Here is a 27,955-nt window from a genome sequence, read left to right on the forward strand (position 1 = left end):
CGCGTGCGGGCGCTCGGGCGCACACCGGCCGGCGGGGCTGACGCGGGGCGGGCCGGCTGAGGCGACTGAGGCGGCCGAGGCGGCCGAGGCGGCCGGGAGCCCGGGAGCCCGGGAGCCCGAGGCGGCGGCGGAGCCCGCGGAGCCCCGGGCGCGGCGCGGGGCGGCCGAGCGCGGGGAGAGCCGGGCTCGCGGACCTGTGGGCGCGCGCGGTCGCACCCGGCCCGGCCCCGACCCCCGCGGCGGCGCGGGCCGAGGAGCGCGGCCGGGAGGATGTCGGCGGGCGGCCGCGAGGAGGAGCGGCGGAAGCTGGCGGACATCATCCGGCACTGGAACGCCAACCGGCTGGACCTGTTCGAGATCAGCCAGCCCACCGAGGTGAGCGCCCCTCCCCCCGCCGGGCCCCTCGCGCTGCCCCTCCCGGCCGGCGGCGCCCCCGCGGGGACCCCCCCTCCGACCCCGCCCCCGGGGCCGCGCTCCGCGCCTCAGGACCCGGGGGGCCCCGCGCGGGCGGCGAGCCGGCGCGGCGCGGTCACCTGTGTGCGGCGCGGGGCGGGGGGTTCGCGGGCCGGGGCGGCATCGGGGGCGGGGTCGCGGGCCGAACGCGGGGGTCGCGGGCGGGGGCGGGGCCGCGGGCGGGGAGCGAGGTCTCCGGCCCGGAGGCGAGCGGCGGCTGGGCGGGGGGCGGGGGCCGCGGGCCGGGCCGGGGTCTGCGCCGGGAGGCCGTGCGGTGGGCGGCGGGCGTGACCTGATGGCGCTGTGCCCCGACTGCGGCGCGGGGTGCGCGGCCGCCCGGGGCTGTGGCTCCGCGGACCTTTGTCACTCGGGGAGCATGTGACCGGCGGTGTTTTGCCCCAGTGGGTTTGAAACTTGGGGGTTGGCGGCCGCGGGAGCCGAGCAAACATCAGGAAAGTTGTGATTGTGCGCGGTTGCTGATAAGGCCGCCGGGGCTGAACTCCGGCGCGGGGAGAGCCGTCCTCCCATTCGTCGCCGGCAGCCCGGGTCGGAGCCGGCGCGCCCCTCCCCCCGCCGCGCCGGCCCCGGCGTCCGCGGTGACCCGGCCGGGGGCGGGGGCGGGGGCCGGCGGGGGCGGGGCCCGGGGGTCCGGGGGGCTGGGGGCGGGGAAGGGGCCCGGGGCGGGCGGGGGCCGGGGGCCGTGCCGGGCGTCTCTCCGAGGGCCAGGGGGCCGTGCGGGGGGTCCGGGGGCCGCGCAGAGGGCCGGGGACGGCGCCCGCGCCCCTCCGCTGCTCCCGGGCCCGCCGCGCGGCCTCGCCTGGGGGCGGCCAGCCCTGGGCGTGCTCGCGAGTGGAGGAGGAAATCGCGCTTGCTCGGGGCCTAGGACAATGGCAGTTGTTTATAGCGAAGCTGCCCGGAGAGTTCCGAGGGTTTTTAGAAAACCGGCTGGAGTCGGGGTGCGGGGGCTGGGAGCGGCGGCGCGGGCCGAGAGGAGGGGCCGGCGCGGCGGACAGCCGGAGCGGGTCGTGCGTCGTCGCCGAGTTGCCGTTGCGCAAACTTGGGCCGCACGCCGCGCACCTGCGCCGGGACGTGGCTGTCGTGGCACCTGGTCCCGTCGGCTCTGGGGGCCCCGGTGCGGTCCGAGTTGTTTGCCCCGGTGCCGGCCTGCACGCACCCGTGTTGTTGGCCGGATGGGAACGTTGTCCCGGAGCCTCTTCCTTTTGTTGTCCGGCCCGGCTGCGTGCCGGAGGGACGCTGGCGCCACGCTTGCGGCTTGGGCCGCGCTGGGCTGGGAAGGCTTCCGCGGCCGGTGCTGGGCCCCGGTCCGTCCGGGGTGCGCGGCCGATGCCGGCTCTCGGGCGTGGGCTGCCCGTTCCGGCGGTCGCGCGCCGCTCCCCGTCCGCCGCTCGGCGTCTCAGGTGACCGGGTCCGGCCCGCGCGGCGGCCACGCGCCTGGCCGGTTCTGGGCGTGTTCGCGGCCTTCGGACGGTGGTGCGCGCCGTCGTCTTTCCGAGGCCGGGACGCGGCTATCTCCGGTGTGAAGGACGGGGACGGAAAGTACGCAGTGGTGCTGGCTGCTTTGTTTTCTGCTTCAGTGAGTCCATTTATACTTGCTTTTTGAGAAATTTCCCAAGCCGGGTTGAGAAAGGGAGTGTTTTCTCAACTTAGTAACAGATCATTCAGTGTACTGTGGGATTTCAGTTGAGTTGGCATGTAAAATGTAAATCAGAAACAGATTATAGTTAATTGGTCTCAAAAAATTACATTTTTAAGCAGTCCATTGAACCCTTTTCTCTGTTTTCTTAGCGACACTAGTAGGTCTTAAAACTGGCTGGTCACGTGGAGAGCCGCTGTTGGCCGGAGAGAAGTTGCGGGGCCTGTGTCTGGAAGCACAGCGGATGTGAAGGACCGGTTTCGCAAAGGGTTGTGAATTCCGTGCAGTCGCTCTCCTCCCCGTCCAACGCTTGATCTCTCTTGAGAGACGATTGTCCGGAAATACGTGGAAAGCTGTGCCTAATGGAATAAACTGTTTCGTTTTGTTTTTCTCATGTCTGATGTTACTTATATTAGTTTTTTCATAGAAACTAGTGCACCCTTAGTGCTCCGTGCCCCGGAGAACCTTGCGTCCTGTTAAACGTCCTTTGGTCTTGCAGGTCCAGCTTCACACTGAGCAGGTTGTATTTTTCATGATGCTGTGAGTAGCCTCCACGTCAGGAATTCTCTAAACCAGTGTTTCAAGGTTCATGGTTTCTCTTTGCTCCACCTAAACGTGTGTCTCAAAGTGTGTACTGCCTGATGACGAGTGTTTACTTTACTGGGGCATCACAGATGGCTTCCCTTAGCTTTCTATGAGAATGTAAGCGTGATACAGGCCGTTATTATTTTCTATAGATGTTAAACAACTTTACTACAGAATCTGATTTGTAGGAGTAGGATTTAAGCCTTATTTTTAAATATTTGGATAATCTTTTTATGTATCTATATTATAGTTGTGGCTTAATTCTCTTTTGTTTGCTTTTGGGGGGGAGGATACAGTCATCGTAATCTGTCATCAAATTTTTTAACTATGTTAAATCACTTGTGTTTCGTGGTTTCAGGCAGTCTTGATAACCACTGATAATTCTGTGGTTTCCGTGTTCAGTAAGATGATAAACTTTGGCTTTTTGGATTATATTTACTTCTTAAGAAAATTAGAATATGTTCTAATCAACCTGGTTATGTTTAATTTTTTCCTTCATAATCACGTTTATATGTTAAAAGGAGGGCTTCCAAAGAAAAACAAGTTATATTTTGTAACTGAGTATTTTTCAGCCCTTTCCTCACTTGGGTCCTAGACTCTTTAGGAATTGTAAAGTGAGATTTGATTTAAATTTACTGTTGATATTTTATCACTAGGACATTATTGTTAAGTTGAATTAAGATCTTGATTACTGTGGAAAACTATAGCTCCTAATAAAAGCTGCTTAAAGCTTTTTAGTCCTGTTGTTTTCTTAATGCCAAGTCTTTATTTCTCTTAGGGACTTCTGATTATTTCTTATGGCCTAGTGCTTGTTGCTAATCTTTACTTCCCAAGGCTTCATCAGAAGGCTTCTCTCATTACCCAAAGGTCTCCCTCTTGGTTTTTGGAGTTCTGTTGTTTAACGTATCCCAGTCTTGTTATTATAGCCATTGGTTTCTGTTTCCCTCACTGATTACATGGGAGTGAGAGCTTAGAATTTTATTTTTTTAAGCATTGTTATGTCTTTCATTGTGGTAGGTGCTCAATAAATATTTTGCCGAGAAAGTGTTAGATATGACTTTCTTTCTGTATGACTTTGTTCTTCTTCTTTCTTAAGATTTTACTTAGCGTGCGCTCGTGCAAGCAGGGGGAGAGGCAGAGGGAGAGGCAGACTCCCCGCTGAGCAGGCGGCCTGATGGGGGACTCTGGCCCAGGACCCCTGAAGATCAGGACCCCAGCCTAAGCTAGAAGCTTAACTGACTACTGAGCTACCCAGTCACCCCCGTATACCTTTATTCTTGACAAAATGTGGGATATATACATGTTAAAAATGTGGTGAAATGATCTCTTAGGCTATTAGAGATTTTTATTTTCATGTGTTACTCTTTTGCATAAAGGTTACACCTAAATACAGAAACTGTTCAAGTAGTTGACCCGTTTGCTTTATGAGATAGTCCTTAAAGTCAGTTTTTTAGGAGTAATTTGAGTTCATTATCTTCTTTTGGTATTGATGGGAAAATAGAACCTAGAATTTGTACGTACATTCACATTTGCTTTATTAAAGGTGAATATGTTATGTTTTTAATATTCTGAGTAATCTTCAGAAGTGATGTGACTCCTGTTACCCAGAGGTGTGTGTAAGAAACAACGTCTGGTTTGTCAGCAGAGGCGGAGTAGGAAGTCTTGGTGTGAAGCAGTAAGAAGTTGCATAATTTATAGCTAAGTCTGTGCTCCAGACTAGTGCTTAGGTTGTGACTGTGCTTTATCCTAAGACTTAACTACATTTGAAACTGTTTGGAAAACAACAGTCGTGTTACTGCCACGGGTACTTCAGAAGATCTCTTTTTCTGGTGACTAACATGTAATGATACAGGCAGTTGCCAGTGATGTGTTTTTAGTATTCATAAGCATCTGTCTTTTTTTTTTTTTTTTTAAATTTGAAACTCAATGGTGGTTGTGACTTTTTTCCTTTTAATCTTTATTTCCTGTAAGAACTGGTTAAGATTTGTTTGTATGGGTGTGAGCCTGTCAGTCTGAGGTGAACCCTTGTCCAACACTGTTGAACATCTTAGGTTGAAATCGCATCTAGACTAGCTTCAGTTTGCTCTCCTTCCGCTAGTGAAAACTAATTTTAATTTTTGCAACTTACAGACTTAATGGAATGTAAGTATTGTAAGTAGGCTTTTCTAGAATCATAAAATTTGGGTTGTGGTTCATAGCATGGTAGTAGAAGTGTCTCTTTCATATTCTTGAAAAAGTGAGTCACAGAAGATCAGATTGGTATGTGCCAAATTGGTGGGAAGCTTCTGAAAGAAGGTTTAGGTTTATGCCATTAAGGATTTAATTGAGCAGTTGTAGTGAGTAAGGCATTGTTTGTTTGTTTGTTTTAATTTTTCTTTTTTTTTTAAAGATATTTTTTATTTATTTGACAGAGAGAGTGTGTAAGGCATTGTTACTGGAGTAGCTCATTCTGGTGGCATAGGTTAATTTGTTTATAAGCAGTTTTACCAGACTTGAACTTAGGTATAATGTCAGAAAATGCTAATAAATAGTAATAGCAATTATTTTGATGGCAATCTGCTTTCCTTTATTATAAACGAAATGGGTGTGAGTACTGCTAGTAGAACATAAAATTAAACAGATCTCTTCATTGAAAATTATTTCCAGGCTGGGTAAATTCTGTTCATTTTGTTCAGAAGTTTGCTGTTTCTGTTGTTCTCCTGGCTGATTGTGTTTAAGATGTACTCATTCCCCTTGAAGATGCCCAGGAGAGACGCGGCAGTTTGTTCGACCTACATGTACTTGTGAGTTGGATATTAAACACTTTGCCAAATCTCACAGACCCTTTCACCAGTTCTGGGTGTGTCCTGTCTGTTAGCGGGCACTGACGGGCTGGTAGGGTCTGCGGATCCATCGAGGGCTTCTAATGAGTGTCCCCGTGTGTGTGAGCTGGTGGCAGATGTGGGCATGTTGTCAAAGCTGGACCATTTTTATGAATGAGCAGAAGCTTTTCTTAACATTTCCATTCGCATTTTGGGACCAAATAGAACAAGCGGAGAGCTGGCGAGGGGGTTTTGTTCTCCTGTCTCAGTCATCTGCTTGAGGTTTGGTTCTGGAAACAAAAATGTAAAACTTCACTCACCTTTTTGTTACATGTGATTGACCAAAATTGTGTTATGATTTAACTTAGAAAGTGAATGTATTTTATAAGGTGAAAGTAAGCACATGTAGTAGTGGTGTATAGGTAAGCCAGGAAAGCATCTTCCTGATTTATGTTGATTGCAAAAGATAAGGATAATTTGAAGTTTCATACTTGCAAGTTTACAAGCGTGTGTCATGAATGAATTTATTTGGAGGAACTGAAATTGAATAGCTTACTATGACTGGAAAGTAGCCAGAATTTCTGTATTTTTACTCAAAGAAATTTTGGTGTTAAAGGAAATTAAATTGTGTGGCTTACAGAAAATGAGGTGAACTTTTGTTGCACTTGTTTGTATTGCAATGTTTTTAGGTTGATTACACACGACATGGTTTGCTCTGTGTGTGTGTGTGAGAGAGAGAGGGAGAGACTGAAGTGCAGCTGCCGTACGGCGTTAACTGGTTTTAGGTGTACAACAGAGTGATGCAACGTCAGTGTGCGTTTATATACGTAGGACGCGGTCTCCACGGTAGAGCTAGCTACCGTCCGTCACCATCCCAGGTTGTTCGATGCAGTAACTAAATTGCCTGTGTTGTACATTACATCTCCATGTCTTATAACTGGAAGATTATAGCTTTTACCCCCCTCGCCCATCCATCTTCCACCCCCTCCCTCCTCCTCCAAGTACCAGATTATGCATCTATGAGTCTGTTCCTAATTTTGTTGTGGTTATTGGTTATGTTTGTTAGGCTTTCTAGATTTCACATAAGTGAAATCATATGGTATTTGCTTTTCTCTGACTTACTTCACTTAGCATAATACTCTCTGGGTCCATCCGTGTCATTGTAAACATCATGATTTCACTTTTTTTTTAACGGCTGAGTAGTACTCCATTGTGTGTGTATGCCACATCTTTACTTATTGACCTGTTGATGACCACCTAAGTTGCTTCTGTATCTTGGCTGTTGTAAGTCACGCTGCGTGAGCAGAGTGGTGCCTGCACCTTTACAGACGGTTTCATTTTCTTTGGGTAAACACCAGAAGTGCGGTTGCTGGAGCATAGGGTAGTTCCATTTTTAATTTCTCCAGGAACCTCCGTGCTATTTTTCATTCCCACCACTAGTGCCCGAGGGGTCCCTTTTCTCCGCATCCTACCCAACACTTGTTATTTCTTGTCTTTTTAATGGTAGCTGCTCTAACAGGTGTGAGGTGGTATCTTCTTGTGGGTTTGATTTGCATTCCCTGATGACTAGTGATGTTGAGCATCTTTTCATGTGCTTATCAGCCATCTGGATGTCTTCTTTGGAGAAATGTCAATTCACAATCTCTGCCCCCTTTTTTTTCTATTGCTTTGTGTAAATGCTTTTGTCTGTTTGGATATATGTGGTATGTGGTTTGCAAATGTTTTCTTTCATTCCATACATCGCCTTTTCATATTTTTCATGGTTTCCTTTGCTCTGCAGAAGCTTTTTAATTTGATGTAGTTTTATTCATTCATTTTTGCTTTTGTTGCCCTTGTCTGAGGAGACAGACCCCAAAAGACTGCTCAGACTGCTGTCCAAGAGCTTACTGCCCGAGTTTTCTTCTAGGAGTTTTATAGCTATTTACATATGAGTCTTTATGAACCCATTTGAGTTCATTTTTGTATACGATATATGGAAGTGGTCCCATTTCATTTTATTTCTACATAGTTGTCCAGTTTTCCCAACACCAGTTACTGAAGAGGTGGTCTTTTCTGCACTGTATATTCTTGCTTCCTTTGTTGAAGGTTAGTTCACCATATGAATGAGGGTTTATTTCTGGATTCTTGGTTTTGTTGCGTTGATGCGTGTGACTGGTTTGGTGGCAGTACCACACTGTGTTGGTTACTGAATCTTTGTAGGTACAGTTTGCAGCCAGGGAGCATTATACCTCCATTTTTATTCTTCCCGAAATTAGTCCTTTGTGGTTCCATACAAATTTAGCAATTACTTGTTCAGTTTTGTGAAGAATGCCATTGTTGTTTTGACAAGAATGACATTGAATCTGTAGATGGCTTTGGGTGGTACGGACGTTCTGACATGTCTTCGCATGGGTTGGGAGAGTATTCTTGCAGTTGATGAACATGATATGTCTCCTCATTCGTTTGTGTCATTTCCCGGTTCTTTCATTGGTGTCTGTGGTTTTCAGTGTGTAGGTCTTTCACCGTCTTGGTTAAGTTTATGCCTCGGTATTTTGTTCTTTCTGATGCAGCTGTGCATGGGATTGCTTTCTTAATCTCCCTGAAGTTCATTATTAGTGCATAGAAACACGACAGAGTCCTGTGTATTAGTTTTGTATCCTGCAACTTTGCTGATGTTTTATTACAACAGGGTTCCAATAGTACGTTGAGTAAAAGTGGGGAGGGTGAGGGGCGCCTGGGTGGCTCAGTCAGTAAAGGGTCTGCTTTTGGCTCAGGGCATGATCTCAGGGTCCTGGGATCGAGCCCCATATTGGGCTCCCTGATCAGTGGGGAGTTTGCTTCTCCTTCTCCCTCTGACCCTCTGCCTGCTTGTGCTCACCCTCTCTCTCTCCCTTTATTTCTCAGATTTAAAAAAAAAAAAATCTTTCTGAAAAAAGTGGCAAGAGAGAATATCCTTGTCTTATTCCTGATCTTAGAGGAGAAACTTCTAGCTTTTCACAATTAAGTATGGCATTAGTTGTGGGTTTGTCATATGTGGCCTTTATTATTTTGAGGTATGATCCTTTTGTACTCATTTTGTTGAGAGTTGCTTTTTAAATGTTGTCTCTGCATTACAGTTACCATAAGGAAAACATGTGAGTAATAATTCTACCAGACAAGAGGAATAAAGTGGGATTGTCTCCATTAACCCCAGGTGCAAACAAGATGAACTCACATAAATAGTTTCTGAAGTCTCAAACTTTTTCGGTTTACTCCTGGCACCAGTGCCCAGGTGACCTAGGTAGAGTGGAAGAGACCATTTTCACAGAATGTCAGGTATTTTCTTTGCGTTTTTAAAACTGTCTTCCATTTGGGTAGCCCAGAAGCACACTGCGAGAGGACATACCGCTGTTGAGTCTGGCTCTGCCACTGGCTGTAGTAAAACAGTTGGACAGGATTTTCAGATAAAGAAGTCTTGCCTTGTTTTCTGGAACTTCATCTGAGAGTTCCACTGTTCTTTTGTAGTAGAAGAGAGTTTCACTCCTAAAATGAAGACCCGTGAAGAAATGCTCATAAGAGCAGTTCAGCGAGCTTGTTACATTCAGAATTACAGCTCATCGTTCTCTGTTGCTTGGTTTCATATACGTTTTGCTAAAGGAAAATTAGACTTTTGCCTTTCGCAAATTTAAATTGTTGTTCCTTGCAAGAATGTACTTTCTCTTTACCCTTGTTTGCTAAGAGTGGTGCTTTCCGTTGTGACCTACTTATTCTTTTTATTTCCTGATTTTTACAAGAGAACCAACACGATTTCCACTTTACAATTTCTTTGTGTGCCACTGTTACCAGTCATGGCGTTTTGGCGCTTAGACTTGAGATTGTCCATTTTTCCTGTTGCTTTGAACTAAGTTCCATATGTTTGGGTACAGAAATGAACTAGGAGCAAAAACACATACAGTGTTGGGGTGTCCGGTGGGCTCAGTCAGGGAAGCATCCGACTCTTGATTTCAGCTCAGGTCATGATCTCAGGGTCGTGGGATCAAGCCCTGCACTGGGCTCGGAATCTGCTTGTCTCTGTCCCTCTGTCCCCCTGCAGTCTCTCTCAAATAAATAAAGTCTTTAAAAAAATACACACACTGTTGGACACAAATATTTAAAAACCACTGTATTCTTAAAATGGATAACTTCTGCATACATGTTTAGTATAAAGCCTATGCATTGGGAAGATGTCTTTCAAATATGTTATCTTTTCGTGGATATTGGTATTACTATCTGAGTAAATTTTTGAGTGCCTCAGACCTCTAGACCAATGCTTGTAAAATATAGCATGATTGTACATAAGTTTACAGTATACCATGATTTTACATGAGCTCTCTAATGAGTTTTTAAGTTAGATTACATTTCACGTTAATGAATTTTTGTATTGGCAAAAACTTAAGGTGATTTAGGGGGTGATTATTATTATTATTATTTTAATTTTATTTATTTATTTGACAGAGACCACAAGTAGGCAGAGAGGCAGGCAGAGAGAGAAGGGGAAAGCAGGCTCCCTGCTGAGTAGAGAGCCCGATGTGGGGCTCCATCCCAGGACCCTGAGATCATCACCTGAGCTGAAGGCAGAGACTTAACCCACTGAGCCACCCAGGCGCCCCCTAGGGGGTGATTATTTTTAAGACATTGGTAATAAAAGAATCTGTTATGAAGGTTTTTGGTTTGAGCCTAAGTATTTTAATTTCTGCTACTAATTCTTTGCAAATCCTTTTATATATTTTTTATGTTCTGTTACATTAGAGTTCACTGTCTTGTTCTTTGAATGGACTTTTACTCAGGCGTGGATTCCGCCATCATGTGTTGACCATGTAGAAAATAATGGTCCAGTGACTAATGTGGTTAATCCCAATGTGGGACATTTCTGTAAACAGTATCAGAATACTCTGTTTGTTAATATTACTGCTGATCAGAAAAATCTTATGTTTTCGTCACATCTCAGTTCCTGTGGAAGCTCCAGTTCCGCTCCCGGCCACACTGGGCAGGCGGCGCTTGAGGGACCCGAGGACCTGCTTCCTGTGGGAGGGAGGGGGGTCCTTCAGCCTTCATCCTTTAGGTGAGGGCAGCTCTTCGGGCATCTGGCGGGCATCTGTCTGGCGGAAGTGGTGCCCTGGGAGCAGTTGGCACTTCCCAGTGCTCTTCCTTGAGAGAACCATCAAAGTGGCACGCAGCCTGTGTGGACATTTTTCCCAATGTGGTACGTGGATTATTGAGCAAACGTGCCCCCGAGAGTCAGACTCTACGAAGATTAATCACTTTTTTCTGTTTTATCAAAGACACTCTTAAGTGAAACTGCACCCCTGTTTGTAAGTGTGGATTCAGGGCACTGAAAACTTCATTGATTCTGAGGATGGTTTGCTGCTGCCTTGAGTTGTGCTGACGAGGCACACGCGCGGCCTGTCGGGGCTTCGGAACGTCCCCAGGAATGGTGGCACGAGTGCAGCACAGATGGCAGCTCATTGCGGGGCTCGTGTTGTGCGCGCAGGGTCCGCGGGTCCTCTCTTCCCGGCTGTCTTTGGAAGCTCTGGGGGGAACCCCAGGCGTTTGTGTGAGCTGCTGGCCAAGGGTATGTAGGGGTGAGTTTTAGGAATTTTGGTTTGTATTGTTAAAGCCTATATTCATGTTATTTTCCAACTTTGGCTATAAAATTAACATGCATATCACTTAAAATGGGAGCGTAGGGCTCAGTATGTTAGAAGGGCAGATTTCAGCGTGTATGAATTTTTCATGTATTACGTATGTGGTTATTTCCTGTATAAACATCTATTTTAACTTTCACTTCTCAGTAACAAGAGGCAAGCATTTACACTTTAGTTATGGAGGAATGCTGTCCCACAGCCTCACTGACCTCTAATTCATTTAGGATAAGACTTCGGCCACTCCTCCTTGTGGAGGAGAACAATGCCCTGAATGGAGTCCCAGGTTTTGTGGGGGGTGGATGTGTTGTTTGATGCAGGCTCCTGGCTCCTGGCTCCTGGCCCTGGTCTGCCCTGTCATGCTCTCCGTCCCACCTGCAAACTCAGTCCGGCCTGTTGTTGACTGTGTGAGGAGGTCTTTTCGCAACTGTTTTTAGTTGTATTTTCCCACAGTTTTAGTGTATTTCATGAGGTAACGCACAAATACAGACAGGTAATACTTATTTTCTAAAATCCATACACAATATGGAATTTTAGTACTTTAAAGTAATATGTAAATATAGTACTTCTAAAAATGCATGTGGTAAAAACAAAATGTTAGAGTACTGAATTTATGTTTAAGGTGAATTTATTTATTCAGTGGCAACTTCTTTCACAACAAATATATTGTGTTATTTATGGTGAGGTGTAAATTCATTTTGATTTTTTGGTGACCATTTCCTTTTTATAGATAACATTACTAAGTCATTTTGATGATACGCTGTTTTTAACCACTCGATGAAATGCGTTAGTAAACATGTTCTTTTAACTTACCAGGGAATAAAATACAGATAAGCAATCGTATTTGCTGCAGAAGCCAGTTTGTAAATGATTCCTTTGTAGACCAGCTTGGCTTCTGCTTTTTCAAGAGGAGGAGCCGGCCGGGAGTACCATGGACAGTGTTTCCACATTTCACGTTTAGGGCTTCAGCTATTTAAAAATATGTTTTTAATTCAAGTTTGGCATAGGTGGCCTCGTTGAGTTCTTAGTATAGTTAGCCTGTTTTTATTCCAAATTTGCTGATTTCAGTTTTAAAAAAAATTTTTTTAATTACCTTCAGGAAATTATTACTTTGGGAATATCAAGGACAGTAAATTTAAGACCAGCAGATCTGGAAAAGCATTAGGAAACACGATATTATTTTATGGTTTATTTTTAAAGTATATTCTTGAAAATGTAGTTAGACATAGGAGTTTATACGTATGATTTACTGCGGTGAGGTGATACTACGGTGTCTTTTTATTATGAAAGTAACACGCATGTTTTAGAGTACTTGGGAAATGTTTGCCGCATGCGTGTATGTTTGGTTATACGTGTTTATTAATTATTTGCATTGTTGGTACTGTGTCCTGTTTCTTGACCAGCCATAGGTCTGTCAGGAGTGCAGCTTCTGACAGCCGCCTAGGCCGCTCGGACCGCTGTAGTGCTTGACAGCGAGTGAGTGCACCTGACACGAGCCGCAGTGGCCTGACTCCTCCTCCCAGCAGTCGTTGGCGGTAGGTGCTCCACTCTTCCCTTGAGGAAGCAGAAGCTTTGTTGGTCTGCAAAGGAGTCATTTACAGATTCTTTTATTCGTCAAGATTTCTTACCTGTATTTTATTACCCAGCTAAGTTAGAACAGTCTTTTTGCTCATTAATGCTTTGTGTGCATTGTCTTGACTTTCCGTGGCAGTCCCACGAGGTGGGCACTTCTGCTGTTTTCAGTTTTGGGTGAAGAGACCAAGCCCAGGAGAGGAAGAGACTTGCTCACGGGTGTGCGGGTGGAGTCGGCTGACGAGCAGTGGCTGGAGCCCGGCCGTTTGGCCTCACACCCTGAACGACGGTGCTCGTAGAACTCAAGAATCTAAGATCACTGCGATGAAAGCAGTGTTTGGAAATTTTGTAGGAAAATAATTTATAACTAGGATAATTTAGGGGCACCTGGCTGGCTCGGTCAGAAAAGCATGTGACTCTTGATCTCCATGTTGTGAGTTTGTACCCATGTTGGGTGGGGAGCTTGCTTAAAAATAAAATTTTAAAAAAGGATAAATAAGTAGGATAACTTAGAGCTTGATTTTCAGAAAGAATCACAAGCGTGATAGAAGCAACCCCTTTCTGTGTCATTTATGTCGTGTGCACGTGTGTATAGAGGTGTGTATATTGGTTCTCTTCTTGATGTTCTGAAGCTGTTACATCTCATCTTTGACACAGCTGGTTGTGTGTTTTGCAGCCAGTGTGGTGCAGGCCATACTGATGTGCTAACCATGACGACCGGACGCAGCCAGAAACTGAAGTGTGAGGGCATTTTGATAGCCTCACGGATGGCTTTCCCATGCCTGAGAGAAACAAGACAAGCCTCCCCACGGTTCTGGCTGCTTTCAGACCCTCTTGTTCTTGGGACAGGCTGGGTGTTGTCCTTTTCCCTTGATCTGTCGCTGCTTCCTGCCATCCTCCTTGAGTCGGCTTTGGTGTCTCCTCAGCCCATTTCTGGTCCATGCTTCAGAGTAAACAACAAATGAAACTTGTTTGTTCTCATTCCAGTTGGGGCTCACTTAATTTAATTCCGTAAAGTTTTGTTTATATATTAACTAGCGATTTCCCCCTAGGTAATGTTTGAATGTCAGCGGTTTTCTAGAGATAATTCCTTGATTGTTACTAACAATTCTACCTAACATCTGTTGAGCAAATATTTGCCATTCTCAAACCAGAAGGAGGAATTTCAGATAAAATGGCAGGTTTAGGGGGCAGTGTAGTGGACCTTCTTAGATCATGCAAATTCACTTCTCTGGTTAGGAGCCTATGTTTTCTCACATGGGGTAGTTTCTGGATGGGAGGTTAAGCTTACTTCTGTGGATCAAGGACTGAATAATGGACTGTAAGTTACATAGTTTCCATGTATACATGACACACACATATATAATTATATAATTTACGTGTTCGTATGTAATTTTGTAACACAGCACACTAAGCGTTGTCTCTAAACTAGTGTTACAGGGAGATTAGATGCGCGCTGCACCAAGTTTTCCCTCTCTTGTATTCTAGCCTCAATAGAACTTACCTGTAAGAAGTTATTTTTTTTTAACCAAGTGGCGACTGAATCAAACAAGTACCACTGGTTTCTGATTTGCACAGCTTCTGAACAAGTTTCCAGTGCTTCTGGAATGCTTACATTTTATCTTTAGTATGTAATTATGACTGCGCGTAATCGGTATCACCAGCGTGATTGTTGAGAACCAGTGCAGATCTTACAGTAAATACTATGAAAATTGTTTGTGTCTGTGACCTTTGACTGTGAGCAGAAATTTTGGAAATAGCTACGCGCCTATATCACAGGCCAAGTGTTAGGAGAAATGGCTTCTGTGGTGTGTGTGTTTTTGTGGCTCTGCCCTGAGAAAACTGTGGACCTGTAGACATTCCTCTCGCGTTCTTCTGAGGCTCATGACACAGCACTCCTGCCGGCCGGTCTTCGTTGAGTGCTGACTGTGTGTTAGGCTTGGTCAGACACTGGCCCTGCAGAGGTGAGAGGATGAAGCGGTCTGCTGTCCAAGGGGGAAGGGACACAGACTCACCGTCATGGCCGCATCGTGCTGTCAGACCAGAACCTAAGTGGCAGCCGACAGCGCTGACTGCACTTCGGGCCTGAGGTTGAATCCTGGCTTTCCCACTCAGTAGAGGTGTCCCTGTCTGTCTCCGTTTCCAAGGTCGCTCTTCGGGCGGTTAGCTTGACGGACCACGTCTGCAAGTGCTGATTGTGCTCCTTCCTCTCTTCTCCACAGTTACTTGCTGGGTCAGATTGCCCCTGCTCATGAGTGTAAGTGCTGAACTGCCTGTGTTTATATCCCAAGGGTTAGTCATTGCCCCGAGGTTAACACGTCCAGAACGGAGCTCTACTTTCCCATTGGCCCACTCTGCTCTGCTGTAACAGTCTTCCCCGTCCTTGCAGGCTTCCGGCTAGTCGCTTTCATCTGTTGGGTATGCCCACGACCTGGCCATCATTCTTGATTTCTTTCCTTCTCTCGGACCTCTTACTGAATCTCTCAGCGAATTCTTGCAGCTCTCCCTTTGGACTGTTTTCATCATCTAACTACTTCTTGATGCTTGGCCCGGCCTACGCTACCCTCATCTCGTCCATACTCTTCCAGTGACCTCTTACCTAATCTTTTTTCTTCTTTTCCCCCATCATTTCCCTTTGCCCTCTTACCTGTCTCCTACACAGAGATAATACTTCTAAACCTTAAGTTAAATCATGTCGTTTTTCTGGTCAAAACTCTCAAATGGCTTTATATGACTCAGAATGTACCTTGGCCTACAAAGCCCAGTGTGATGCCATTTTTCCCGCTTCTCATTCTGCCGTAGTCATCGTGGTCTTGTTATTTGTCAGACGTGCCAGCCGGGCTGCTGTCTTGGGGGCATTTGTACTTGTTTCCTCTGCTGGAATGCTCTTTGCCTAGAGTTAGGGCTTTGTTCAAGTATTCCCTCCCACTTCTGCCCCCAGTGACTTTTGGTCCCTCTGCTCTGTGTCATTCTTCCTGCTTGCCACCACCTGTCAGTGTTGTGTATTTCCTGCTGGATTGTAACTTCCTGAAAATAACGGATGTTATTTTGTTCATTGCTCTTTCCCCATTGCCTAGAATTGGGAGGGGGATGAGGGGAAGAGATGATCATGATGATTTAACTGGAAATAAAACTAATCTGTCCCCTAGGCTTACTTTCTTAAGTCTTCCTTGACTAAACTGCAGTTTTCATTTCTTTTTGAAACATTTTACTCTAGGGGTGCCTGGGTGGCTCGGTTGGTTAAATGTCTACCTTCTGCTCAGGTCATGAACTCAGGGTCCTGGGATCGAGCCCCACGTCAGGCTCTCTGCTCGGCAGGGGAGTGTACATCTCCATCTCTCTCTGACTCTGCTTTCTCTCTCAAATAAATAAAATCTTTAAACAAAAAAAAAAATTACTCTAAGTCGTTATTCCCATATTACAGAATGTTTACATTTATTTATTTATTGAATGTGTAATTTTTACATTTTTAATACAGTTCAAAAGTATTAGTGAAGTGAGGTTTATCTTTGAACTGATTTGTGTCCCAGCTTTGGAAATTCTGAACTGTGGTGTTTGTTTTTGTTTTTTCCTCCCTTGTGGACCATTCTCTCTCTTTCCCTTCTTCCTTCCATCTCTTGAGAAACAGACAACCCTTGTCCGGACGCTCAGACCCGTTCTGAGTAGACCCGTGGTTGTGCCTCAGCCTGCCTCCCTGGGCAGTCCTTGTATCGTGGGGACAGCTCCTTGGGAAAGGTGAACGTGTCGTGGCAGCGGGCTGTCTCAAGGCCTCCTTGACTTGAGGACGCGTTCCACACCTGGTGGGGGCTGTGAACTGCGTTTAATTCCCAGAACAGCAAGGGAGGTCTTAATGTTTTTCTTTCAGTTGAATGGAGGCCCAGAAATGTTAAAGAACTAATAGTACAGACATAGCCTTTCCGTCTCGCTTTCTGCCTTTGCAGAGAGAGCTACTCACTGAGAGTTGCGGATGACCGCTCCCTTACTTCAGCTGTTCTGTGCTTCTCCACTGTCCGCGTCAGCCCGGCTAATCTGTCCCAACCCCTACATGGAAATGGTCAGGTTGTTTGTATTTTTCCACTGTTACAGATGTGTATTTCATGAACACCCTCGTTCATATTTCCTTCTGTATAAAGACAATTTTTAGCAAGGACACCTGGTAATTACTTGGTCATAGGCCATGCAGAGACTCTGTTTACCCGGCCTGGCAAATTGACCTTTGAGATGGTGTATCAGTTTGCATTCCAGATTCCAGAATGTCCTCCCGCAGTGTATACAGACTTTTTTCTTTTAGAAGCTGGACTATACGAAATGTTTATTGCTTATATATTACCCTGATTTCAGTGAATGGACATGTTTTCTTATGTTTATGGTCATTCCGATTTTCTCTTTGAATTGCCTGTTTATATATTTTGTATATATTTTTTCCCATGAGCTAATTGTCTTTTTCACACTGACTCACAGAAATCTTTGTAAAATCTGAATTCTGATTTTTCGTATGTTATGTATTTTAGAAATATGTTGATGTTATGGTTTCTCATTTTTTTACAATGTTTTTACATTTTTAGATTTTTTTTACATTTTTTCTCATTTTGTTTTACAGTGTCTTCTGTCACAGATTTCAAAACTTTTCAAGTAGAGTTGGGTGTATCTTTTTTTAAGTTTTATACTTTTTCTTGTTTGATGCATACATTCCATGTTTTACTCTGGAAGTTTTACAGGGGCTTTTTACAGTTAGATGTAGTCCCCTTGGGATCTCTGCAATATGGTTGTGTACTTCCCCTCACCCCCATGTAGTGGGGGCCGCAGTGCTGGGCATTCTGGGGCCGCCCGGTACACCTGGTTTTCTGGCTTTCCTTCTTGGAGTTTTCTTTCTTTTTATAAACTCAGCGGTATACTTAAGAGAAGGTTTATTTTGTATTATCTGTCATATAAGGTGATGGTTCCTGAGTGTTTAGTGTACCATCATGCTAGAAGTGGGAGTTTTACAGTATTATTTTTTTTTAAAGATTTTATTTATTTATTTATTGACAGAGATCACACGCAGGCAGAGGCAGGCAGAGAGCCCGATGTGGGGCTCGATCCCAGGACCCTGAGACCATGACCTGAGCTGAAGGCAGAGGCTTAACCCAGTGAGCCACCCAGCCCCTCCCCCCCAAGTCTTATTTTTATACAACGGGGTAAGTAAGAGGCAGTGTTGCTTCGTGATTGAAAAGTATGGCTTCCTGTTTCAAAATTGCCTCAGTAGGAATTCTGGCCCACGGGTATTAGCTGTGCCCTCACGGTCAAGTGAGTTGGTTTTTCTCAGACCCAGTTCCTCCTTTGCGGGACAGGAGAGCAGTAGGACCGGCCTCTAGGGTTGCGGTTGGAGCTGAAGGAGAGAACGGCTGCGGAGCTCTCATCTCAGCACCGCGTTTGGCTCCTTCCGCACTAACAGAATTTTTTAGGAGGGATACCCGGATGTGTTAGATGTTCTTGTGTCTGTGTTGTGTTGTCATTATCATTATTCGTGTCTTGTTTTTCCTTTCCCTTTCTCATTTCGTTTGCTGGAGCGGAATGTCTTCCTTGTTCGTCTCAGGGCAGAAATTTGGATCTGTCTGCCTGTCTTAATGTCACTTGACACCATTTGTGGGCAGAGGAGGCTTCCAACAGCATGAGGAGGTTTGACAGTGTATGTTTCAGGTTGACTCTACGTTCAGTATCTTAAGTTGAAAAAAAGGCTCTTATTTGTCGCTGTTTGTTACCGTGTCTGCAGTCACATCCAGACCCAGCAGCCTCACCCTCAGACGTCCTCTCAAGTCAGGTGTCGTGAGCAGCGTAATTTTGCGTGGAAGAACACCGTGATTTGTAGGTTTTCGTTTCACGGAACCTAACACTCACCATATTTCTGTATCTGTTTGTGAGGTCATGTCTATGCCATTTTGCTAATTACCTGAGGACTTTATTCCACAGTGTGCTTTCTGTCGTCTGTATGTGCGCGTACATTAGCTCGCGCTGTTTACCAGTTGGCATGAGCCGGGCGAGGAGGTGAAAGTATTCAGTGACATTAAGATGCGTCTGTCCAGCGATCGCCTTTCTCCGTGCTAATTCTCTTCCGCAGTTACTTGTTAAGAAGGCGCCTCGCTTGACCTGTGAGGTGTCCTCGGCGTGGCTCTGCCCTACATAGAGGTTCTGTGTTCCTTTTCTAAACTAGTGCTCTTAAAAATCCTCCTTAAGGACAGGACTCCTTTTCAAGGTCCCTGTGCCGACTTACACACCTTACCTGTTTGTTTTTCTCTTGCCTGGTCCTAAGTGGCATTCCAGTCGGCTGGGGTCATTGGCTAAGGCAGAGGGAGACGGGAAGTCAGGTGGGAAGGTACTGCTTGGCACGGACTGTGCGGTTCAGGAGCATTCCTGATACCAAGGGGGAGAGTGCCAGCCATGTGCACGGCAAGCGCAGAGCCTGCCCTGACCAGAGGGCTTGTCGAGTTTGTGAAGTTCCCACTGTAAGACCACCCTAGTCCGTGTCACTTCTGCTGCATCGTCGATCCCACTATTAGTTTCTAACTTGTTCTTTTCTCCTCTGTCCCAGCCCCCTCTGGGTATCTTGTGTAGGACATAGAGGACAAACCACAGCCTGTATTTTATGGTCGTACTAATGCAGTTCTACCATAGAGCTTTGAGGATATTTTTAATTTAGGAAAGTTGCGTGAAGATTGGTTTCTTTTTTTTTTTTTTTTTTTTAATCAAAGTAGGTTGAATTATGAATTCAGTTTTTAGTCTGCTGTACTACTATAGGAGAAAGATACGGATGGCAGCATTTTGATTATAGGAATCTTCTTTGAATCAGTCAGCAGAGAATTTACTTCGATGTGCAAGCTGCCGTAAGTGCAGGACGTGACAGTCTGCTCGCTTGTGTGTACAGCTGCTGTGGTGTGCTACCCTTGCTCAGATTTAGAAGGTCCTTCTTAGTTACTTATTTTGTTTTGTTTTTTTTGGGAGAGAGAACATGTAAGCGGGGGCATGTAAGAGGGAGAGAGAGAATACCCAAGCAGATTCCCCACTGAGTGGGGCGCCTGATGTGGGGCTCCATCCCATGGCCCTGGGACCGTGAGCTGAGCTGAAGCCAGGAGGCAGGCACCTCGCTGACAGAGCCACCCAGGTGCCCTGAAACTCCTTTTTAACATTTTACGTACTTAAAAAAGAATCTCGGTACAGATTTAAGAAGCAGGTTATAAAAACACATTTTCTAATTTTACATTCTTGGCTTTTCTTTTTGATATTATCATACTGTGATATTGAGGACAGAGGTCAGGAATTCTGTGTATGTGGATTTGGTTATAGTCAGATCCTTGGAAACTTTTGGATATTGAGCTTCAAAAGCAATTTATAAATGTTGTAAAGTGTCAGTTTTATTCTATAAAGTTAACTATTTCACATTTTTCAGTTACTTTTCTTATGGGCTCAATTGTTTTTGCTTTTGTATTTTGTTTTGCTAGAGATGGGCTTCGGTGCCTTTCAAATGTGTGGTCGCGAGGGTGCACACGAGAAGTGGCATTTGTCATCAGTGCCTTATTCGTAGCAGCTGCTTTTAGATACCGCAGGGGTGTGGCGACCCCAAACGCGGTGGAACAGAGTCGCCTCTCCATTTTGTAGGCAGGGAACCCGAGAGCTCAGGCATCTTGCCTGGAGCCCACGTGAGCGTTCAGTGAGAACACCGGAGTTCGAGCTAATGTCCGCCCATTTCCAAGGCCCTGCCTCCCTCCCTCTCTCCTCCACACACCTGCTGCTTGCTCAGCGTGAGCTGCTGACGCGTAGCTTCTGGTGTTACTTCATTCTCTTCTTAGAGAATCCAGCTCCTTGAGTTTTTTTCTAAAGCATCTGTATTTTTATGAAAATAGATTTATTTCATATTTAATAATAAGTTTGTAATTATAATTTATTTTTATATTAAACACTTTTAATAAGGAAATTAAATAGATGAGACTCCTTTATATTCATCCCCATGACTTAAAAATTTTCAAGATTTCGTTGTTCTTCTTTTGTTTCTTAAGATTTTATTTATTTGAAAGAGAGTAAGTGAGAGAGAGCACGAGCAGGGGGTGGAGAAGCCGAAGGCAGAGGGAGAAGCAGGCTCCCCGCTGAGCAGGGAGCCCGATGCAGGCTGGATCCCAGGGTCCTGGCATCTTGACCTGAGCCAACCGCAGACGTTCAGCCACCTGAGGCCACCCAGGCGCCCTCAAAATTTCATCGTTCTTAGTGCATTAGTTTTTGTTATTTTAGCCAACTATTTTTAAAGCAAATCCTGAAAGCTGACGTGGTTTTCTTCTACTTCAGTGTGTATCCCAAAAAATCTAACCATAATGCAGTAATGCTGCCAACAAAGTTAACCGTATTTTCTTACTGTTCTCTAATATCTAACCTGTGTCAGATTTCCCGGTCTCTCGGAAAAACTGTTCTTACAGTTAATTTATCGGAGTCAGGATGCAAACAGGGTCCACACGTCATATTTAGTTAGCTTATGTCTCTTTTTAAGCTGGAGCATTCCCACCCCTCTCCAACTGGCCATGCTGGAAAAAACTGGCTAAATTTTCCTAGAGAATATCCCCATTCTGGACTTCCCTTTTTTGTTTCCAAGGATGGTGGTGGCATTTGACTTGTTTCCATGGCTTTAAAGCCGCATTGGCTTCAGATCCAACTATTTGATAAGAACGCTTGGTTCAGTAGCTGCTGTTTGTGGGCTGTGGCCTCCCACTGGCTGCAGGGCAGGAGGGGGCCTGTCCCACTGACCCTCCAGGGCAGATTTGCAGCATAGTAGACCTGTGCCTAATCAAGGAGGCCTTAAAAATTGTGATATTCTAATTCTATCACTTCTGTCACACTGAGTGACTGGAATTTTTCTTTAAAAAATAGAAACAAATTTTCTGCATGTAAGTTAAGGAAAGCCAAGTTTCTGAGTTCTTTCGCTTTAATTGCTTATTTCCAGGCCAAGGAATTGGTGCCCTAGTTACCTGCAGTGGTGACAGTGATTATGATTTTGTTTTTGGCTTGCTTGGTTTTCTTTACTATCATGAATGTGAGAATTTTTTTTTTCATTTTTCTAAAATAAGCCTTTTATTTAAATTCCAGTATAGTTAACATACAGGGTTGTATTAGCTTCAGGTAGACAGTATAGTGACTCAGCAGTTCTGTGCATTACACAGTGCTCATCATGATAAGTGCTTTTTTTTAAGATTTTTTTTTTTTTTTTTTTTTAAGTAATCTCTACATCCATCGTGGGGCTTGAATTCAACAACCTGGAGACGAAAAGGCATGTGTTCCACCAACTGAGCTAGCCAGGCACCCCTTCATAAGTGTCCTCTTTAACCCCGTCACCTTCCCCCGCATCCCCTCACCCACTTCCCCTGATGTCCATCAGTTCATTCTCTACCGTGAAGACTCTGATTTTTGGTCTCTCTCTCTCTCCCCTTCCCTTTTCCTTTGTGGGGTTTTTTTTTTGTTGTTGTTGTTGTTATTTTGTTTTGTTTCTTAAATTTCACATACAAGTGAAATCCTGTGGTACTTGTCTTTCTCTGACTTCTTTCACTTAGCACCGTACTCTGTAGATCCATCTAGGTCGTCGCAAATGGCAAGAATTCATCTTTCTTGTGGCTCCTGTTGCATCGTGCCCGTGTATGCGACCTCTCCTCCGTCCTCACCTCAGTGCAGGCACCTGCGCTGCTTCCCCAGCGTGGCTGCCCTTGGCAGCACATAAAAATACAGTGCTGCTGTATTTTTATGTGCTCCATGTTTCTGTCACTTGTAATCGTTATTCTGGCCGGCGCTCAGATGACCCCAGATTTGGCCAGGTGCACCTTTTGGTTGGCTCGAAGGTTCTCTTGAATGAGCCAGTTAGTTTTTGAGAACTTCCTTTTTTTCTAGCATAACAAAATGTACCAAACTCATCTTGTCCATTTTCTGACATATACCCGAGTTCAGCCATTTCTCCAAGGAGCCCTGATGCCTTTTTGCCTTTTAGTGGAGAGTGTTAGTTCGGATCGTAGTCTCTATGCTACACATGCTTATTTTTTGGAGCTTATCTTTTGCTTCAAGGTCTCTGCATGGGAAGAACTAGGAGACACTTAACTTTTTGTGGGGGGGAGAATCCATGAATTTCTGCTGGTGTTACCTGTTTAGATTTGGCCTTACAGGGTTTTTACTTAATTTCTTTGATTTTTAAAAAAATTTTATCTCCTTCTCTTAAATTGAAATCTTGTTTTATAACTATATTAACACGATGACTTGTTTGCTTTATTCTATCAAATCGTTCTGTATCACACATAACACCGGTGTTGCTATTAGCAGTAGGACTTGTGAGTGAAGATTAATGTTTCTTTGCAAGATATTTGTGCTTAGAGTCTACCAGGGATGTAAAGTCAAAATACTATTTTCTAACATTACTTGAAAAAAATATTTTTTCTGTATAGTAATGTAACCACCCTGTATACTGGTAGACATTAATTTCAGTTTGTTTTAAAATTTTAGTGATTATTTTTTGTTAAAATTTCATTTTGTTATTGAAAATAATCAGGCGGCTCCGCAGCTGAAGCTGTGGTCAGTCTCGGGTGCAGAGGCTCCACTGCCCTCCTGGCTTCTTCTTGCAGATGTGACGGAGCGCGTGCATGTTTGTGCTTCCTGCGCTTCCGCGTGGAACAGGCCTGCTGTGCGCCCGTCCTACTCCTTGCTTCTTCCCGCTGACCGGGCTGCGTCCCCATGGAAAGAGCTCTTCCTCCTGCCTGCCAGTGGCAGCGTTGCCCGAGAGCAGCAGCCTTTCCCCTGCCGGTGCCCTGCGCTGGGTCCTGCGCACACTCACGCCTGCGCAGCCGGGCCGGTGGGGCGCTCAGGCCCCCCGTCTGTGCTGGCACAGCTGGGGTAGAGCCGCGGAAGCGGGGCGGCGTGTCAGGCTCACTTTGCCTAATATTGCCACACTCTGCTCCTTGAGTAGGTACCTTTTTTATTTTTTTTTGGCCACCACCCAAAATAGAGTATGTTGTTAAATTTTCAGGTTTTTACCAGTGTGACTGTTGAGAAACGGCATCTTATCATACTTTATTTGAAGTCATTTTGTCGTGGGTGAGCTTGTTGGTCCTTTCTGATACTTGAGTCCTGTTTCCCTCTTTTCTGAGCTGTCTGTAGTTTCTGGATGGTTTTCGGCTCATTTTTTTCAAGTGAGTTATTGGTGTTTTTCTTCTCAAATTTTAGGAACTCTTATTTTTTATTTATTATTTACTTATGGGGGGAGGAAGCAAGGAAGGGATTATTCTCAGAGCCAAGCCAAGGCCAAGGCGCACAGCCGTGGTAGCAGGAGGGCCAGCCCCCCGGGCCACAGAGTGGCTGTGTACCCACCCCCAGCACAGGCAGCGTGGCTGGGACGGGGTACAGCAGGGAGCGTCAGGCCTGTGGGCTCCCGTGCCCCCGTGGGTGGTGCTCAGTGGGTGCTGCAGTGGGGCGCTGGGCTGCGAGGGAAGGGGCATCTGGATGTGCCCGGAAAGGTCCCCCGGAAGCCATTCAGGACCAGGTAGGAGGATCTCCCCAGTGCACCCGTGCTGTCTGTGGGTAGAGCCCGGCTGCCAGGCCTCATGGCTGGCGTTAGGGAACAGCGCCCAGGCAGGTCCTGCTCGTTGGCGGGGTGAGGAGCGCTGCTCCAGCCAGGCTTTTCCAGCACAGACTGTGGAGCGCCTGCCGGCCGTCTGGCTGAACCGGCGGCCGCCGCTGTCCCCTGCCAGTTCCACCAGGAGGACCGCAGGGACCACTGGCTGCCCATAGCCCAGGGGTTCACCTTCAGTCTTCCGTGCTCTTCATGTGGAAGCCCAGCATCAGGGCGGCGGTGTTGTTTTCCCCATGGCCCTTGTTGAGGGGAGAGCTGTTGGCCAGCGTCATCTGGGCTGAGCGTGAGTACGCTCAGCTCCCAGTGTTTCTGACTCATCTTCACGGTGGTCCGAAGCCCCATGGTCCCTGTAGCCCCCCAGGAACTCTTTCTACATCAGAAAGATTATATTTCTTTTCTGCTATGTTAGTTGGAAATGCTTTTTCCCCGAGTTTGTCACTTGTCATTACACGTACCCTATTGTGTGCTTTTTGTCCTCCAAATGAAGATTTATGTGGTCAAATTTGTTGACGTTTCTTTAGTTGCTGAATGATATACATTTATATTCTAGTATATAATTTCTTAAATATGTATTTCCATAAAGATGTTTGTTATATAGTAAAAACTTTAAAACCACCGTGTAACCTGAACATGTGGGCACTGTGGGAGGGGGAACTTAAAACTGTTCATGGAAATGTTCCCCATGACTGTGCCAGACTGCAAGGGGCGCTGTTTTGGGATTAGGGACGCCGTGTAATCTCATTCATAGGGGCCGTCACGGCTCAGCAGAGAGAACATGGCATTTTGTGTGTGCACATGTGTGGGAGAGACAGTAAGGTTACCAGGTTTGTAGATCAAGGAAATGTGTCAGCCGTATTGTGTCTGGACTTCATCAAGGAATTCAGCAGTATTCTTGTTTCTTTGTATTGTTGTGTTGATGATCTGGGTCTAAGTACTGTTAGATGAATGAGGAGCCAGTTGTACTCAAAGGCTGATTAGCTCCAAGTTTAGCGCCATGCTGGAGAAATGTTACTCATTGGTAACTGGCATGCAGATGACTCGGGAATTTAAATTTACTGGACTCTCCATGAGAATCAACAATATTAGGCAATAAGCAAAAAGCTAATGTAATCTTACATTGCATTCATTACAGGTGTGGTGTTAGAAACAGCAGTATCGGACTTGATCAGAACTACATGTTGGGAGTCCTGATGATGAGTTCTGGAAATGGGATCAGGCCGGGTGGATAGCACACAAATGTGTTCAGGAGAGACGTGGACAGAGTAAGTGGATTTGGAATTTTGTCGCAGGAAAGAGAACAGTTGGAGGAACTAGAATTAGAAGGCTACTCTGGAGAGGGACTAGACTTGTTCTAAACCCACAGTTCTCTGCAGGCACCGTGTTGTCCCTGGAGGACGTATGCAGATGTCTGGAGATGGTTTTGGTTTCACAGGTGGGTGGGAGCTTCTGGCGTCCAGGTGACAGAAGCTGGGCGCTCTCAGCATCCCAGTGCATAGCACACCTCCCACAGTGCAGGACTGTCCAGTCCCAGATGTCATGGTGCTAAGTTCAAAAAAACGGTTCTCAAACTAAATTGGTTTAACTGTCCCCTATAATAAGACAAAGAATTGCATTTTACCTTGTAGTCCAGGGTATACACAGCAGAAACTGGAATTAAGATTCCATGAGCTGCTACTTACCCCATTTCCTTACCCAGAGGCCATTGTACCCAGTAGAAGTCTGTTCTCCTGTATACCATTTCATTAGTAATGGGGGAGAAATGATCATTCATAAACCACCGTTTGAATATAGGCCTAAATAATACCAAAGGGTAAAATAAGCCCAACTGGTGAAGCTACCAGAGATGTGTTTGCTTTGGGGTAAAGCCACCCCTCGTGCTGTTGAGCGGTGCAGAGAGAGAGCGTCGTGCGGGGCCAGCGAGTTTGCCCGCACTGGGGTTGCCGTGGGCCTTCTTGACTTGACGTCCAAGAATGGACATCACGGGCTCTTTGGACATGGATGAGGTGATTATATCTTTATTGCTAGCAAATAAATTCTTATTAACCTCTACCTAAAATTTATCATTTTCTTCATTAATGAGATTATACTCACATCTACTTCAAAATTAGGGTTCTATTAATCAACTCTGAAGTTTATTTAGTGTGTTAATAAAGATGCACTAATTTTTACTATATTATGGTCTTTAAAATTTACGTATTTTTTTAAAAATTAAGTTTTATTTATTTATTTGACAGAGAGTACAAGGAGGGGGAGCAGCAGAGCAGCAGGCAGAGGGAGAAGGCAGGCTCCCTGCTCCCAGGACCCTGGGATCATGACTTGAGCCCATGGCACATGCTTAACTATGTGAACCACCCAGGTGCCCCCAAAATTATTTTAATAATTGTGTTTTAATGTAATTGTTTCCTTTGTAATCTTTTGTATTTTATTTAATGCATTTAAAATTTTCATTCTGAGAGCAGATTGATGGGCTTTACTAGACTTCCAAAGAATCTTCGGCAAAGTTGATTTTAACCTCTACACCAGATTGGTGGCATTTAGGGTTGTTTTTGTATATCTGTTACGCGAATACACTTAAAGATTACACCGAAATATACACCGAAATGTAGACATAGTCTTTGATCATGCATATGCTGATCGCTCTCCTGTCAGGTGGTTCAGTGCATCGTCTAACTGGTCTTGTTTGAGTCCACAGTGTGTGTATGTGTGGTAGCCATTGGAGACTTAAAAATTCTAACAGTACCATGGGGAAAACCTTCATCTTTTGATGCCTCCCCCTCACCCCCCATGATGCGGACTTAGGAACTGGGTAGATTGCTGATTCCTTTAGGGTCTCGCAGCGGAACGCAGGTTTAGCTCACAGTGATGGTTGGCAGAGTCCGGGCTCAAAAGTGTTAGCCACGGGGGCGGACGACGGTAAGAAGTCCCTGCAGGCAGCAGCGCTGAGTGTCTCCGATACCGGACGGCCTCCTGCTTCTCGCAGCACGCTGTGCTCTCCGGTGGGCGACAGCTGGAGCACAGTGTGTGAAGGTGTTTGTGCACCGGCTGGGTTTTTGTTAAGGAGTTTGTAGAGTGGGAGATGTGCTTTGTTGTCTTTGAGGGTGTGTGTGTCTGTCTGTGTGTTTTAATCCGGAAAACTTGCTTTCCACCTGAAAGATAACTTTCCCCCTATTCAGTAAACTTGGTTTTTCTCATCTTTGCTGAACTGGCATCAAGATGTTAGAGGTAAAGTAGTTGGCTCACACTTGAACAGGGGGACACTGTGGTATGTAACAGATTACAAATTTATTTTCAGACAAAAGATATTTGAATTATTTTATTCTAAAAATATGACTGCGGGGTCAGAGAGGCGTGCTCTCACGTGATTGTATGCCCGTTTGCATTCCTACCCACAGAGCAGCGGTGCCCTGTGCAAGTCCTTTCTCACGGAAGAGGAAACAGATTCTGCAGCAGTTCTGTAGAGCTGGGTTTGGAGGTGAAGAGAGGAAGCTTTTTTTTTTTTTTTTTTTTTTTTTTTTAAGATTTTTATGTATTTGCTTGAGAGCAAGCACGCACACATGAGCCAGACCCCGCACCCCTCCCCCCACTGAGCAGGTTGCCCAATGTGGGGCTCGATGCCAGGACCCTGAGA

General features: G+C 45.7%; 1 protein-coding gene across 4 annotated transcripts in view; it reads left to right on the forward strand.

Annotated features, from left to right (window-relative positions):
- The first annotated feature begins 150 nt into the window (after nt 1–150).
- The window catches only part of AFDN (afadin, adherens junction formation factor), a 129,553-nt gene continuing 101,748 nt past the window's right edge, over nt 151–27,955 (forward strand). The window contains exon 1 of one of the 4 annotated variants that reach the window (XM_032837254.1): nt 151–375. In XM_032837254.1, the coding sequence (XP_032693145.1) occupies nt 271–375 (105 nt within the window). In that variant the 5' untranslated portion in view covers nt 151–270. The remainder of the gene's footprint in view (nt 376–27,955) is intronic. The other 3 variants (XM_032837256.1, XM_032837255.1, XM_032837257.1) reach the window with 3 other exon arrangements.

This window comes from Lontra canadensis, unplaced genomic scaffold, assembly GCF_010015895.1.
Source record: "Lontra canadensis isolate GAN:19392208 unplaced genomic scaffold, GSC_riverotter_1.0 scaffold97, whole genome shotgun sequence".
Classification (NCBI taxonomy): domain Eukaryota; kingdom Metazoa; phylum Chordata; class Mammalia; order Carnivora; family Mustelidae; genus Lontra; species Lontra canadensis.